The sequence below is a fragment of the Vanessa tameamea genome, chromosome 29, assembly GCF_037043105.1.
Source record: "Vanessa tameamea isolate UH-Manoa-2023 chromosome 29, ilVanTame1 primary haplotype, whole genome shotgun sequence".
Classification (NCBI taxonomy): domain Eukaryota; kingdom Metazoa; phylum Arthropoda; class Insecta; order Lepidoptera; family Nymphalidae; genus Vanessa; species Vanessa tameamea.
Window position 1 is genome coordinate 5358679 of NC_087337.1, and position 15196 is coordinate 5373874.

General features: G+C 34.3%; 2 protein-coding genes across 4 annotated transcripts in view; one reads left to right on the forward strand and one right to left on the reverse strand.

The window, feature by feature from the left end:
* LOC113402613 (uncharacterized) overlaps positions 1–1207 on the reverse strand; it is a 32035-nt gene extending 30828 nt beyond the window's left edge. The window contains exon 1 of the mRNA XM_064219860.1: positions 997–1207. The gene's annotated coding sequence lies outside the window, so the exon portion shown is untranslated. The remainder of the gene's footprint in view (positions 1–996) is intronic.
* A 1862-nt stretch (positions 1208–3069) lies between these two features.
* Positions 3070–14560, forward strand: LOC113392885 (zinc finger protein 14-like). Of its 3 annotated transcripts, none has more exons than XM_026629495.2 (11): positions 3070–3329; positions 4586–5479; positions 5849–5978; positions 6492–6559; positions 7097–7388; positions 7821–8071; positions 8476–8554; positions 9559–9694; positions 10273–10440; positions 11141–11352; positions 12419–14560. In XM_026629495.2, exons 2-11 carry the CDS (start codon positions 4594–4596, stop codon positions 12972–12974), a joined length of 2778 nt encoding a protein of 925 aa, XP_026485280.2. In that variant the 5' UTR covers positions 3070–3329; positions 4586–4593; the 3' UTR covers positions 12975–14560. The 3 variants fall into 3 exon arrangements, with proteins under 3 accessions (XP_026485280.2, XP_026485281.2, XP_064075835.1); XM_026629496.2 differs by having other exon boundaries at positions 3070–3325; XM_064219765.1 differs by lacking the exon at positions 3070–3329 and adding an exon at positions 3355–3466.
* Positions 14561–15196: the final 636 nt, after the last annotated feature.

Below are 15196 nucleotides of genomic sequence, written 5' to 3' on the forward strand. Positions count from 1 at the left end.
TTTATTTAAAAAAACTCAGCAATGTCAAGACAATACATTCGGCACCAATGTTTGTTTTTTTTTTCTGTGCATTGAGTTGTGACCGCAGTGTTACAGCTCACACAACGAATTGTTTATGGATTGATTACAATGTGAACTCTAATTACAAGTATCAATGATTTAATTAATACTTAATCTATGTCTATACAAATATTATAACGATGTAAAATTTGTAAATCCGGACGAATCTCCGGGAATAATTATCAAATTTGATAATATTTTTTCACTAGTCGAAATCTACGTTATACCTGAAAACTATAGAGTATAGATTTATGTTACATTATTATCTTTATTAATAAATTGAAATCGTGTGAAGCCGGGGCAAGTCTGTAGTGCAATAAAAAAAAAAAAACGTTCTAAATTTTTAAGAGTTTCTATCGAAACAATATTTTGACAGTCATAGGTGTATTGTAAGTAGGTAAATGTTTAATGAAGTTTTTATGATTAATTAATGACTTTAGTCCGTTAGCCCTTTTTATAAAACGATATAAAAAGTGTAGAAGGACACTACATTTAGTAGTTATATGCATTGAACATAATTCCGTGACCTCTTGGCATTTGAAAGTATATTTTTAATCTACTTAATAAAAAAAATGGCATCCTATTCTTTATAAATCATTAATTTAAGCTTACAAATAAAATAAAATAAAAACAGTTCATTTTAATGAGATATATATTAAAATATTTCGAGTTATTATTATTATTATTACGCTATTATTAAAAAAAATCATACACCAATATAATTTAAGGTACGTTTATACAAAATAGCTGTACGTATTTAATTCTTAGTTACTCTCGGGCTTCATGGTAACAAAAATAAATTGATATTTTTAAAAATACAAACGATTACTCTAAAGAAATCTCTATAATTTTTTTATAGATAATACAAATAAAATAGTACAATTTTTGAAAGGTTAAATTCTTTGGGGCCTAATAAAAAAGCGAATAAATATTTACCTTCACGCAATAGCGCCCATTCAGCCATAGCTAACAATAAATACTTCACAAACTTTTTAAAAAGTTCTTTTTATAAATCAATTTCCAAAAATAACAGATGACACGAAATATATTTCAAACGAACAATATTAATTTGTAAAGTTTTTCCAAACAAAGAATTGTATTTTTAATATCACAGATACACTAAGCACCCAATCGCGCTGCGCTTTCCCGCGTTACTACTAGTACTTATGAGTTTGTCAAAACGAGACAACCCACGATATAAAGAACAATACGTTCAAATTTAAACCTTCATTGTAAAATAATACAGCTTATTATTCAATAAAACGATTTCATATTGTAATATTTTAAAAATGCCGTAATGTTCACGTTCGTATTAAACCAAATTTGACTCTATTTTAAGGTATTAAAGTCAAAGTTCTTTTGATATTGAAAATAAATGACATTTCATAGAATCTTATTGAGAACCAGTTTTATCAAATTATCGGTTACATTTTAAAGGAATATAGCTTTTATTATTTAACAAATTGAATATAATTTTCTTTGTACATGATGTTTTATCACAACGTAAATATTTTTATTTCAAACACTATTGCTTGCATGAATCATAACGTCGTAGATCAGATACTAGACATGAAAAATTAATTTGCTAAAATAAAAAAGATGTTGAAAAAATTTATTGTGGCACTGTTTTAGGTTCTTCATTTCTAACTGCTGTGATAAAAAGAATGAATGACCTTGAAAAACTTACCAAATAAAAAAAACTATAACACCTCATTACTTACTTAAAATTAAACAAGAAAAAAAAACAAGTAAAATTAAACAGAAATTAACAAGTTATAAAAAAAATAACGAAATATTATTATCATGTAGGATGGCCAAGGACGTTGGTGCTATTGCCTTCCTAAGTAACTAGGCTAGCTGGAATTCAAGTCTTATTCTTTATTTAATAACAAGACAGAGTACATAAAATATTTTTTTTAATTGCATAAAATATTACAAAATGTAATTAGCGTAATTATTTTTATTTTAAATCTAAGCATTATGGACAGATACTAATTATAAATACAAATGGTAGCAATATTACTATACTAAATTACTCAAAAAGGGTATATACTTAATAAAATTAACATATCTACCATCCACCTCTTCATTTTTTTAAATTTCCCGCTCTTCAATTTTTTTTTAAATATAAACATCAATACAACTTTATGAGGCCTAATAATATATTTTTTTACAATTATTTTGAGAATGTAGTTGGACTACTATTGATAAAAAAAACTAATAATATGTTAATTGTATGACATCAAGTTAAGTATACGCTCAAGTTTTTTTTATTTGACAAGCGCCGTTAAATATTGCTATAATCAAAAAATATTTTCCCCTGCAACTAAAGATAATTAATTTTTTTTTAATGTGTTCTTGTATTTTCTAATTACGAACTTCATTCACATAGGAAAATACTTAATTTCAAAGTATCTTGTCATATATGTTTTAGTAAATGGGCTATGCGATGGAAAGTCACTCATAGGTATCGATACTATAAAAAGTATTAATCATTCCTCATATCATCAATGTCACACCAAACATGTACAATACATATACAAAGTCCTGTTACCAAGGAATTCACAAATTCGATTACTTAAAGTAGAAGTTATTAGTAAATTTAGTGTATTCACATCCATTTATATTTTTTTAAAGCGTATCAAAATTCTGTTTAAATTAAGCCATTGTTATATAGATTCAATACCTCGTAATACTTCGACACACCTCTTCAAATCTATGATGCTTACATTATATTATTGAAAATTGTAAGTAGTACACAAAATGGTATCTGAGTATAAATCACGTTATGGTTATGTTCGATTTTAAAACCATTTTACATTTACTGATTAAATAAAAATATTTACAAACAAAAAAATGGCGCCTTATGACAGAGTTTGCTACGAAAATCAAAAAACTTACTGTTTCAGAAATAGATTGAAAATAAAACACATTATTAAAAAGAGTAATACTCTATTTTGTTAAGATAAGGCAAAATTACATTCGTATATAGCAACATTGATGTGACTGCCAGTTGCCACAGCAGTCCAGTCACGCGAGAAAAAAAAATGTGAATTTGTAATTCATAATATACATTAAACCATTGTTTTACGTAGTAAATAAAATAATAAAATAACTCATGTAATACTAAAATGAACGATGAAGCAATAGGATCTTTATGAAATCATGATAATGGACGTAGTATTGTTAAATATGTGTTTTTTTTAATGTCATTAAATGTGTTGTTAAAAAAGTGCTTTTTTTCGTGACGACAGTCGCCTCTGTAGTAGGTACACTTTTTTCCTATTGATTATTTTTGGTCGACGCAGTTGTAAGCTGTCATACATCATAACTCGATGTAATATTTTATATTATAGCTTATAAACACTTATATTATATTTACTTTAAGTTTTGTCAATTTTTTTGCGTGAATGATATTTTTTTATCGCTAGCACTTATGCATGTGAGTACTTCTTAAATTAAATCTAATTACTTTAATCGTATTTGTTATAAATATATTTTATACATATATTGTTTATAGATGTAACTGTTTTGTTTACATAAATACAAATCTTTAAATGCATAGTAAATTTATTAAAACATTTTTAGAGCTTGAATTAATAAGTGACCGCTGACCTTTTATACAGTATTTTATTTATTTCCACATTGTGTTGTTAATGTTTAGAGCTAGATGTTGAAAAAATGTCATACGTTTTTAGTTTGTAAACTAATATCAACGTTGGAGAATTTTAATGATTAAAGAATAAAATTATTTACATTTATATAATTTTACCTGTTTTTACAACTTTCTTACCAAAGTTTTAACTTTATTTAGTGGTCTCTAGACCACTTTTGTTTTGGCAGCATATTTCAAAAGTTTCCGATCAATTAACATTTTCAAATAACATAATTAACATTTACAATGGAAATGGACAATTAATTATGTATGCTTTCATTTAGAGACTATTGCAGAAAGAGTAGAGACATAAACAGATCTTGATATTGAATTAACGCAATATAATTGTTCTAGAACTCGATTGATCTATGAAGTATCTAAAATTATGATTTGAGCCTTGAAATAAATTTAATATTAAAGTAGATATAAGTGGTTGAGTGGAAAAATGTTGTATTATAATAAATTTAATCATACTTTACTAGCATGCTAAGTAATTAAAATGTTGGAAAAGGTAACTACTGAGTTTTTGCTGGTTATTCTTGGTAGATTCTACTTTCCGAACCAGTGCTAGCTTTGCATATAATTCAATATTGTTACATGATGATTCAATAGCCTATTTTGATTTTTATTTTGAATGATATAGCTGAGCTATTTGTTTGTTTTACTCCTTCGATTGGAATAGACATGTATACTTTTTTTATTCAGCAAACAAAAACAAATACAGAACTACTGAAATTTTATTTAATGAACGTATATTATTAAAACAAATATATATATTTATAATTTAAGTAATGATGACGTGATCGTTTCATTATCATAAACAATTTCAGTGCTTAGACATATATTAACTTATTTCATTACTAATTTCAGGTTCCAACATGAATGAGAATATGGCACCAGAAGTGGATCCGTTGAGCAACTATAGCATAAATACATTCCACAACTTTGAAGGTTATGAAAATTTACCGTACACTGAAAACATAGGCCATACAACGTACCCGTATCCCATAAAACTAGAGCAATACCAAACTACGTTTAACTATTATAATCATGCACCGCACACTAGTGAAGTTAAGCACAACGTACCAGAAATAACCGATAGCCTACCTCCGAATAATGTCAGTAATAATGAACCAACGAATTCAAGCATAAACAACACTGAAACTACGAGCAATGAAATTAGTACAGACGTTGATATAAAACCAGATATAACCGAAAACATCAATAAAAGAAGAATTAAAAAGGAACGAAGCAAATATTTCTCGGAGAAAATAACAGAAAAGGACTTTCCCTTCTACGGGTGCTCAGTATGCAACATATGTTTCAAATCGCTACACGAACTGGACACACACGTCACAATACACAAGGACAGAATAACAAGTTACGATTTGAGAATAAAAAATCAGATTAAAAAAAAAAAGTTAAAGAAGGAAATGAAGAAGAATAAAAAGAAACAGAAGAATTTCGTCAAATTGGAAACGGATGTTGATATCGAAATTAAACCAGAGGACGGATACATTGGCAGCGAGAAGGCATCAGACCTGATCAACTACACAGAATCGGACAACCAAAGCTCAAAGGAGAATGAGAATGGAGTGATTAATGAGAAGAAAAATGACAATATTGCAACGACGGATGCAAGTACGAGGGAACCAATGAATAAACAGGAAATACAGAATCTACAGAAGATATACAAATGTTTTGCATGCCAGAAACAGTTTACGTTGAGTTATTATTTAAAGTTACACGTCAGATCTCATACAGGTGTGTATTAAATAAACATGGATAGTTTTGCTGAAATAGTTTAGTTGGTATGTTTTTGTGCAAACCTGTCTTGGTAGTTACCATTTGCTTATTAGATATTCTACCACTAAACAGCAATACTTAGTATAGTGTACCGGTTTGGAGGGAGTGAGCCAGTGTAATTACACAAGGAATAACATCTTAGTTACATTTATTGGGTTTACACCAATACTTTAACGCTCACTCAATTAAACATTCACAATTAAAACTTGTAATAAAAAAAACATTGTATCAAAGATGAGGCATGAAGTCTATTTTGAGCAACTTGTCACAGTGTCTCAAAATTTACTGATAATAATTTTTAAAAAATTATCCTCCAAAATATTTCAGATGAAAAGCCGTACACGTGCGCGGAGTGCGGCCAGTCCTTCATCACAGCCAGCAAGCTCGGACGACACAATAAAAGATTTCATCTCGCCATCCGGTACCAGTGTCGGATATGTTATAGATACTTCTCAAGGTAAATACTGTATACTGGTTGCCCGCGGCTCCGCTCGCGTTTTAGGTAATATCATCTGGTGTTAGGCATAAGCAGTGACGGGCTTTAAGAAGGAGGCCCGTGGCGGCAAAGCTAAATGAGGCACCCCAGCCTTAAAAAACTCATAATATTCAGTTTACATTTGTCACAAAAGTCTAGATGGCTCTAAAGCATATTGTTACCTTGATGAAATTATGTAAGTATTAAGCACATTTTTAAATTCTTGTTCAGGATTTGCTCAGGGGAACGGGGATGCATTTGGGGGCCCCCCAAGACTGGAGGCCCCCTGTTAGTCCGCCACTGGGCATATGAAATAGTCTATGATAGTATTTCATCAAATTCAGTTCAGTAGTTTGGACGTGAAAGTGCAACAGACAGACATGCTTACTTTTAATTTGTTTTGTTAAATAAGAATTAAAAGTTTAGATGATAAATATGTTAAGTGAATTTATATACACGTTTATATATAAATGAATGTATTTTGTCTTGATGCAGATTCGAATTCCTGACCCGCCATTTTGATAAGAAACATCCAGATGATAAACTGGAGGGGGAACCATATGGTATGTGAAATAAAAGTATTGTTTATACTTAATTTGTTGAGTACTGAGCTCAGTGGTGTGCCAGGGAGTCCTTAGTCTTACAGTGGACTGATTAAGGTTAACTATTTTTAAAGCTGAAGATTAAAAGTTACCCTCAGTGGTAGCGCTCATTTTATATTTGCAAGTGGTCACTATCTCTCATAGATATTGTCGCCATAAATAATTTCAATATTATAACCAATGTGTCTCCAAACTTTTTAAATATTGGAGCGGTTCTTCTCTGTGGAATATAATTCATCGGTGGATACAATTCTGTAAAATTATTGAGAGGTTCATGTAAAAGTTTACTCGAATAAAGTATATTTTGATTTGATTTGACTGCTGTTTGGTGGTCTGTAATGATTGAGTGGTACCCACCAAGACGCGTTTGTAAAGAGTTCTACCACCAAGCATCATCAATGTTTGCCAGGGCTGAAATCGGTCAGAAAGATCACATGTTGTTATTAAAATATATTATGGTATATTTTTGTATTATAAATATGCTATATTCTTTTCTAGATTACAATGCCATATTGCCATATTTAAAAGAACTAGAGGAACAGCTGCGTGAGAAGTCCGAGAGTGAAAAGTCGAAGCCGAAAACGGAGGATTTGTGGTCGAGCGATTGGCCGAATATGGGAACAGGTGATAACGATTTGAAGGAAAATGTCGTAAAGGACGAAGAAAAGGTAGAATTGAAGATCGAAGAAGTCAAGGTCGATATGGATGAAGTCGACTTCAAACAAGAGGCGGATTTTGAGGAGAAGAGTGACGATCTAGACGATTTTAGAGACGATTTGAAGGATGAGAAGTGAGTTTTTTTTTTTTAAAGTTATTGTTGGGAATGCTTTGTGAGTGTTTGTTAGTTTAATTTACAAAGATGGTCCTCTGCGAGGCGGACATTTATTTTCGTATGTTTTCCTTATGAAGTTGATATGTATTTATATTATATATCTAAATAAATATAATTTGTATGTTTGTTTGAGCTGTTCTCAGATATATGTCAACGATTCGATGGAGTATTTTTGTATCGTTTATTAACGTGGGTTCGAAACAGGCGCGTTTAACCCAATATGTAATGTCGGCTGCTTCGCGCGATTTCACCTGCTTTAACGCCATAGCTCAGGCGTTAGACGTAGTAAACCCCTCTTAAAAATGTAACTTTGTAACGCTGAAAGCATAAAAAGCCTCTTTTAAATGGGATTAACTAATTTATACATACAATAATGACAACGCAACGCAGCGCGTCCGACTCGGACTACTTCCCGTCCAACACGTGCGCCGCCCCCCCGCGGCCGCCGTCGCCGCCCCCCCCCGGCGACCGCCTGCAGTGCGGCGAGTGCGGCAAGCGCGTGAGCAGCGCGTCGTACCTGCGCGTGCACGCGCGCACGCACAGCGGCGAGCGGCCCTACAAGTGCTACGTGTGCGGCGCCGGCTTCATCACCTCCAGCAAGATGCACCGCCACGTGCTCACGCACCCGCAGTGCTGGGACGGTGAGGCGCGCCCGACGCTCCTGTCTTAAATATTCTCAGTAGCAGCTCGAAGCTATTTTTATATTATTCGATTGGCCACAGATTATTAAGAACTCGACCAATGACGTAACGTCGATTCAAGGTCAAAGTTGTTTATCTACCAGAACGATTCTTGCCGTTAGAATGGTGAACCCTAACCTTTGTTTTATTTACTTGGTGGTATCTTTGTGCAGACCCGTCTGGGTAGGTACCACCTACCTACAATCTAACACCGAATTCAGTATCGTTGTGTTCCGGTGTGAAGGGTGAGTGAGTCAGTGTAACTACAGTCAAGACATAACATCTTAGTTCCCAAGCTTGGTAACGCTGTGGTGGTGGTTGTTGGTTGATAAAAGTTTTAATAAATAATATATTTTCTATTCCAGATGATGAAGTGAAAACAGAAAACTTAGATATTAAATTGGAACCGCTGAAAGATGGCGAGGCGGTTGATGATAAGAAAAAGTGAGTATCTTACTGTAAACACACAGGACGATGGCGCTGGTAACCCAGCGGTTAGACCTCGTGTATCTTAAAGTAAGCTTGGAGGGTCGTTTATTTATAAGTCATCTCGTGAAGGAAAATTTGAGGAAACCCTGAGTTTGAGAAGTTTGAGGATTTGTCAGAGAATTTCTGGCATAAAAGTTATGGAGAAAAGAGGATGAGTTTGCCCACTTGTGGGACATTTACTTGTTATGAAATTCCTTTATTCAATATGGAAGCATTACACTTACTAATTGATAGTCAAATGAAACACTACGACCGGTTCGGAAAAGGAAACGCCCTGACCTGAGAAGAACCGGCGAAAGGAACTCTGGTTCTTTTTTTGTCAGTTTTTTATTCAGATATTTGGACGATACAGAAATTTCAGATTCTTTGGGGGAGGCTTTCGTTTAGCAGTAGACGGCAAGAGGCTGAAACAAAACTATACATAGCCAAAGCTAGGGTTACTTCAGACTAAATAGGAATTCCACCTTAGATAGCCTGGTGTCTATGGACAATGGTGACGTTATGACAACAGTCCTGTGCTGTGTCCGAAGTCGACTTGTGAGTCAGCCAGTGTAATTACAGACAAACTATCTGGAAGTCCATGTTAACATAGATTAGTTTATATCAATTGTATTAAATATAAACCTCGTTGGTCTAGTGGCTAGATATAAGGAAGAGCCCGAGTTCGCGAATTGGAACACCAAGTCGAGCTGATAGAAAATTGTTGGGTGTTTTTGTCGAAAAATTCTCGGTAACGGCTCGGAGTTGGAAGTGTGTATACTCCCGGGCTTCGGTGCGCACGTAAAGCCGTTGGTTCCTCCCGGAAGACTTTTCGAGGGAGAGAATAGAGAGTGCTCCTCTGTTGCGCACACGTGGACTATCCGTGGATGTTCTGCGTCTGCTGCTGCTGGCTGGTCTCCCTTGAGATCGGCCTTTCCTTCGACATTGTTATTATTAACTAAAATATTGGCATTCAACAGATCAAAAATGAAGAAAGCCCTCGCGAAGTTCTCGAAGAAACCGAGGAGTTCGGATAAGAAGAAAAAGCTCTATCAGAAACGACCTCACGCCTGCGAGTTCTGTCAGAAGAGATTTTTACATCTGGAGACATTACAGGTGAGCGAGATTTGTGTTATATGCCTCTTTGTGGTGGATGTTTGTGTTGTAATCTTGGTTAGGTCTCCCCCCCCCACTTAATACATATTCATTGGTCTAACAACAGTGTATAGTCTGGTTTGAAGGGTGAGTCAGTGTAAGTACAGGCACACGGGACACAAGATCTGAATTCCCAAGGTTTTTGGCTTTGGTATTGTAGGAAACGGTTGATATTTCTATTCATGATTATTGGTGGTGGTGACCACTTAACATCAGGTTTACCATTTGCCTACCAATGTTAAGTAATAATAAAAAAAAATTATGGACAGTCAACTGATCTGTTCGTCTGTACAATAAAAATACCAATTTTGGCAACGTTCGTTTCGAAAACACTTAAACGGTTTTTTTTTCTCCAATTTCGATAGAATTACAAAGAGTTTAATATCAAATTATATTTCCTCTAATATATCAAACGGGAACGTATATTTACGGACAGACAAATTAATGGTAGCACTATTCGTGTTACCATCGAATAGCGACCTACAAATATGTGGTACCACCGAGATCACTAACCTGCCATCACATTTGTAACTTTTCAGGTACACAAAAAGTCCCACGAAGGCGAGTCGATAGTCTACAAATGCACTTTCTGCCTCGACGAGCAACAGGACGAGGCGACGTTGAAGGCCCACGAGGCGACGCACGACGGCCCGAAGCCCTACCTGTGCACGATATGCGGGAAGGGTTACAAGAAACGCGAGACAATGGTGAGCGGCAGCGAGAGAACGAAAAATCTAAACTTGTTTTGTTTTTGTGGTGAATGAGTCGTCTCGCGGTCAGTGGTGGAGGTTAACGTCGTGAGGAAACCTGCATGTCTCGGATGACATAATGCAGCGTGTGTTTGTCCGCATTGTCGGGGCGATTTATTAGTTCGACCACAGTTTTAAAAAAACAGTATGCATAGATTACAATTTTGTGAAACTGTTTTGGTTTGGGGGGGGGGGGGGGGTATAACACTGACTGCCCGCCCGCCTGCCTGCCAGTCAGTGTTATTACAGACACGGGGTATACAACATCTTATAGTATACTGATTTATAGTTCTGAGTCCGAAGTCTTTTCGGTTGTGTGGAATTCCTCGTCCATTCGGATTATGAGAGGAAATTGACTGTATTGTGGTTATGCGTCCACTGCGACTTATAAATCAGGAAGTCGGTCAGGAGATACGTTGTAGATGTATGATAAAACTTGGTGGTCACTCCAGTATTCTCCCGCCAAATACAATACTCGTTTGTTGTGTTCAGGCTTGAAGAGTGAGTGAGCCAGTGTAATTACAGTCACGAGGGACATAACCTCTCAGTTCTCAAGGTTAATATTTCACACGGCGCCATTATTTATGCGAGTTGGTTACCATCTACCACCGGGTGGTCCGTTTGGTGGTACATGAGCATCATCGCCGGCTGTCCGCAGATATACCACCGGAAGAACCACAAGCCCGAGAAGGAGTACATCTGCGACATCTGCACGAAGAGCTTCAACGCGCAGTGCAAGCTGCAGCGCCACATCGTGAGCCACCGCGCCGACAAGTTCGTGCTGCGCTACGAGTGCCCCGTGTGCGCGCACATGTTCAACACCAAGTACCACGTGCAGATGCATCTCGCCACCCACCAGAAGGAGGGCCTGTGAGTCTCTTCGCGTGTGCTACACGGTCTCGTGCCTTAGGTCTTTGCCCAGCAGTGGGACTGTAGTAGCTGCAACGATCGATCTCTATGATTCATTCTCTAGTGTGATTTGTTTATAGATTTGGTTATGTAGTATGCAAATAATCAAATTAAAATATTCTTTATTCGAGTAGGCTCATAAAGTACTTTTGAAGGTCATGTTACACTGTTGAATTAAATGTTAAGGTACCACCGGTTTGGAAAGTAGATTCTATCGAAATAAACCGGCAAGAAACTCAGTAGTAACTCTTTTCCACTTTTATTACGGAGTTTGTCAGTAAAGTGCAATTAATTTTTTATTTATCTTAGTAGTCAACAAATACTAAGTCCATACTTTTTTATTTATTTTAATATCATTTTGTATTGAGTAATATATGCTTTATTTATCAATGTTTTTAGACATGAGCGTTAAAAATCTCATTACAGAAACGAATACCGTGTCCAGGAAGGAATTGTTTATTAAAATGAATATGTCTTCCAAAGAAATTGTGTTAATTGTTCAATTCACAACAGTTTTTCCAACTCGAGAACTTTGCTTCTCATTAAGAACTTATAGCAAAATTTGTAATACTTTGATTTCTTTTTTCTCTGTAGTTTTAACAAGTAAATCTTTAAAATGTATATATGTTAACCTACACGACATACGGCATAACATATTTGTTAAAAAAATAATTCAAAGTAATTAGAAGAAGACTCTGATTTTGTCGTTATTAGTTTATTTTTTCTAAGCTGTCTATGAAAAATATTTCTTATTTACATCGGAATATTAAATAATACAAAACTGAGGGAACCTTCGGCTTATATTTGCAGAATATCTTTTTAAATATATTTTTTACGCGTAAATCGCGTCAAGTCAGTACGGAAGGAGACGTTGTACTAAACGGAACCGTAATACTTCACCACAGTCACAGGGCAGGGGGTGTGAGTTTTCCGGGCGGTATATTAATTGATAACGCCCAATCAAGCAAGGTCAACGACTTTTTATTTAACTACCGACATTTTAAATAAACTTATTGTTTCCTTTCAGAATTCAAGAGGAGAATCGTAACGAGATCCTGGCGATGGTGTTACAAAACGCGCGTAAGATCCCGAAGACGCCGGACGCGCCCTCCGCGCTCACCGACATCGTGCCGGCCGACGAGCGGAGCCGCGTCTGCAACATCTGCGGGGAGATATTCCAGCACTTTTACTACTTGGAGGAGCATTTGAAGAGCCACGGTTCCAAAATAGCCGTAGAAGACAACGAAAAGGCTAAAGAGAAGAAACATATTTGTAAAATATGCAATAAAGGCTTTAAACTACATTATTATTTAAAATTACATAGTTTTACTCATACTAAAGAGAAGCCGTTCATCTGTCAGCAGTGCGGCAAGGGTTTCATAACCAAAGGCAAGCTGAAAAGACATCTCGAGACTCACACGGGCTTGAAAAAATACCAATGTCATATCTGCTATAAGTTCTTCACGCGGCCCAGTTATCTCAGGATTCATGTGAGGACTATACATGGTACGCAGGATTATAATTTCAGACTGGAGAAACAGTATGGGCTATCGTCTGTACCGCTCATGGGACATTCCGCTTGAGTCGAGTCGAGTCAATGTTATTATAAGTGCAACTTACCTGTGAACTAATATCGAGTGAACAATTTTTACCTGTCAAATATTTGGGCAACTAATGTCGATTTTGTTTTTTTTTTTTTTTATTATAAATATTGACATAAGATTTAAATATTGAGACCAAAATTAAAGTATATTGATTAAAAACAGGTTTATATAAAGTGATATATTTTTATGTATTTTTTTATTATAAATATGGGTACCTTGATGCGGGTATGTTGTTTAGTTTGTACGGTTTTAGTTTTTTTTTTTTTAAACACATGGATGTAGCTGGGTACCGGGGACCACACAGAAGAGAGCACAGAAACTTTAGAGCACTCCTTGACTTGCAACTTGTGATTATTTTAAAAATATTTGATAGTTTTAATTAATTTAATTTATCTTATAGATTTTTATATGGCCCTATCTAGCTACATCCATGACTGTTTTTTTTCGGTTACACAAGAACGTTGGTAACTAATAGAATCTTTGATTTTAGGTAAAGAAAAGAAAAAAACGTCAAGTAACTTTCTATTGTACTGTTACTGTATGGATGATTTTTTAAAACTGGTAATTAATGTCGAAAACCATTCGTTTTAGTGTTCATCACAAGTGGTGTTGGTTAATATTGTACTTATTTTAATTAATAATTTACTGGCAACGATACATTATAAGATTATGTGATGGTTTGTTTAAAATGATTAAACTATTATTAAAATTGGTTCAGGTTTTACCCAAACGTTTTTAAGTATCGTTAAAGTTAGGAGATTTAGTCTGTCAAACAGACAATTGCTTTTATTGCTATGTATATTAAAACTAGGTATTATTTTAACGGTGTAGAGAAAAACGGTGCGATTTTTTTTAAATGTATATTTTTCAAAATGTAAATATTAAACAATATTAAGTTTTTGTATTGTTTGTAATTAAACGTTTTGTACAGTGGTCCAAATATCAAGTTAAGATTTGAACCCATCCAATATTATTAAGGTTTGTTTTTTTTAATATTTGCAACATGTCGCTGTCAAAAAATATTACCATCTAAAATGGCGGGAAATTCTTCAAATAAGATGGCGTCTTTTGTGTTTTGCAATTACAGTTTTCTAAAGTTTTATTTTATAAAGTTTATAAAATAAAATGTTGACGTCTAAAATGGCGGGATTTTTAAAACACGATGGTGTCTTTTTATTTCATGGTATTGCAATTAAAATTTTCTAAAATTTATTGATTTTGCAATGTCAAAAAATGTTGACGTCTAAATTGGCGGGAAATACTTTAAACAAGATTGCGCCATTAATTTCAATATATTGCAATTACTTTATCCCTTATTAAGAATTATTGCCCAATGTTATAATGCACGGTTTTAATACGATCTCAACAGATGAAAAAATAGTTATTTAAAATTGCACGTTACTTAGAATAAGTTGTACATTTAATTCTTTGATAGGCTGCTCTGGGCGGTTGTGTTGTAGCAATAATTTTTCACGCAAAACTTGGTGTTGTAAATTTTTCTCACTTTTAAAGGTTGTTGATTTTGTATAAAGAAAAAAATATATGAATAAATAAATTAAGTTTTATATATGTTTTATTTTACCAATTTATGTCAGTTTAGAAATAAATTACATAATTAAGCCTTTGATTATTAATATGTCTAGCTAGACTGTCAAAGCTGAGAACGCGTCGAAAAAAGTAACCAACTGTTGGCACACTAAGATAATAAAGTTTTAGTTATTTTATAATGCGTACTCTTTCTAGATGTGTAAATAATTCAAGTGTGCCTAACCAAAGGAGTAAATCTCAGATTATAAGCGAGTGCGAATCCCGGTAGTGTGTGTAGGATTAATACGTCAATAATTAAAGTGACAGAACTTTTGACGTATTAAGAAAAATACGCGTCGTTTCGCGCGCTTTTGTGTTATAATCGCAGTAGACATAAACAAACCTTCGATTTACATATTCCATGCGATTCGCTAATAACTCTGCTATATTGTGCACTACTGAGAGTTTATGATTAATATATCTTTATTTATAATACAACACTATTTCATTAAATACTTTTAGGCACTTTAATTTTACTTACACTTGAATCCATACTGAATACTAGGCATGTGTCCGATATATCGAAACGAATCTAAAATCGGATGTCAACACCGATATTTAATCCAAGTATCCGTTACACAGCCGATGTCACAAAATTCAGATATCGCCCGTGC

Bases quoted from the DNA above. Each gene is read 5' to 3' on its own strand.
- LOC113392885 (XM_026629495.2), top strand. From the start codon at position 4,594: ATGAATGAGAATATGGCACCAGAAGTGGATCCGTTGAGCAACTATAGC. The intron at 8,555-9,558 runs GTGAGTATCTTA...GGCATTCAACAG, and splicing joins GCGGTTGATGATAAGAAAAA to ATCAAAAATGAAGAAAGCCC. The intron at 9,695-10,272 runs GTGAGCGAGATT...GTAACTTTTCAG, and splicing joins TACATCTGGAGACATTACAG to GTACACAAAAAGTCCCACGA.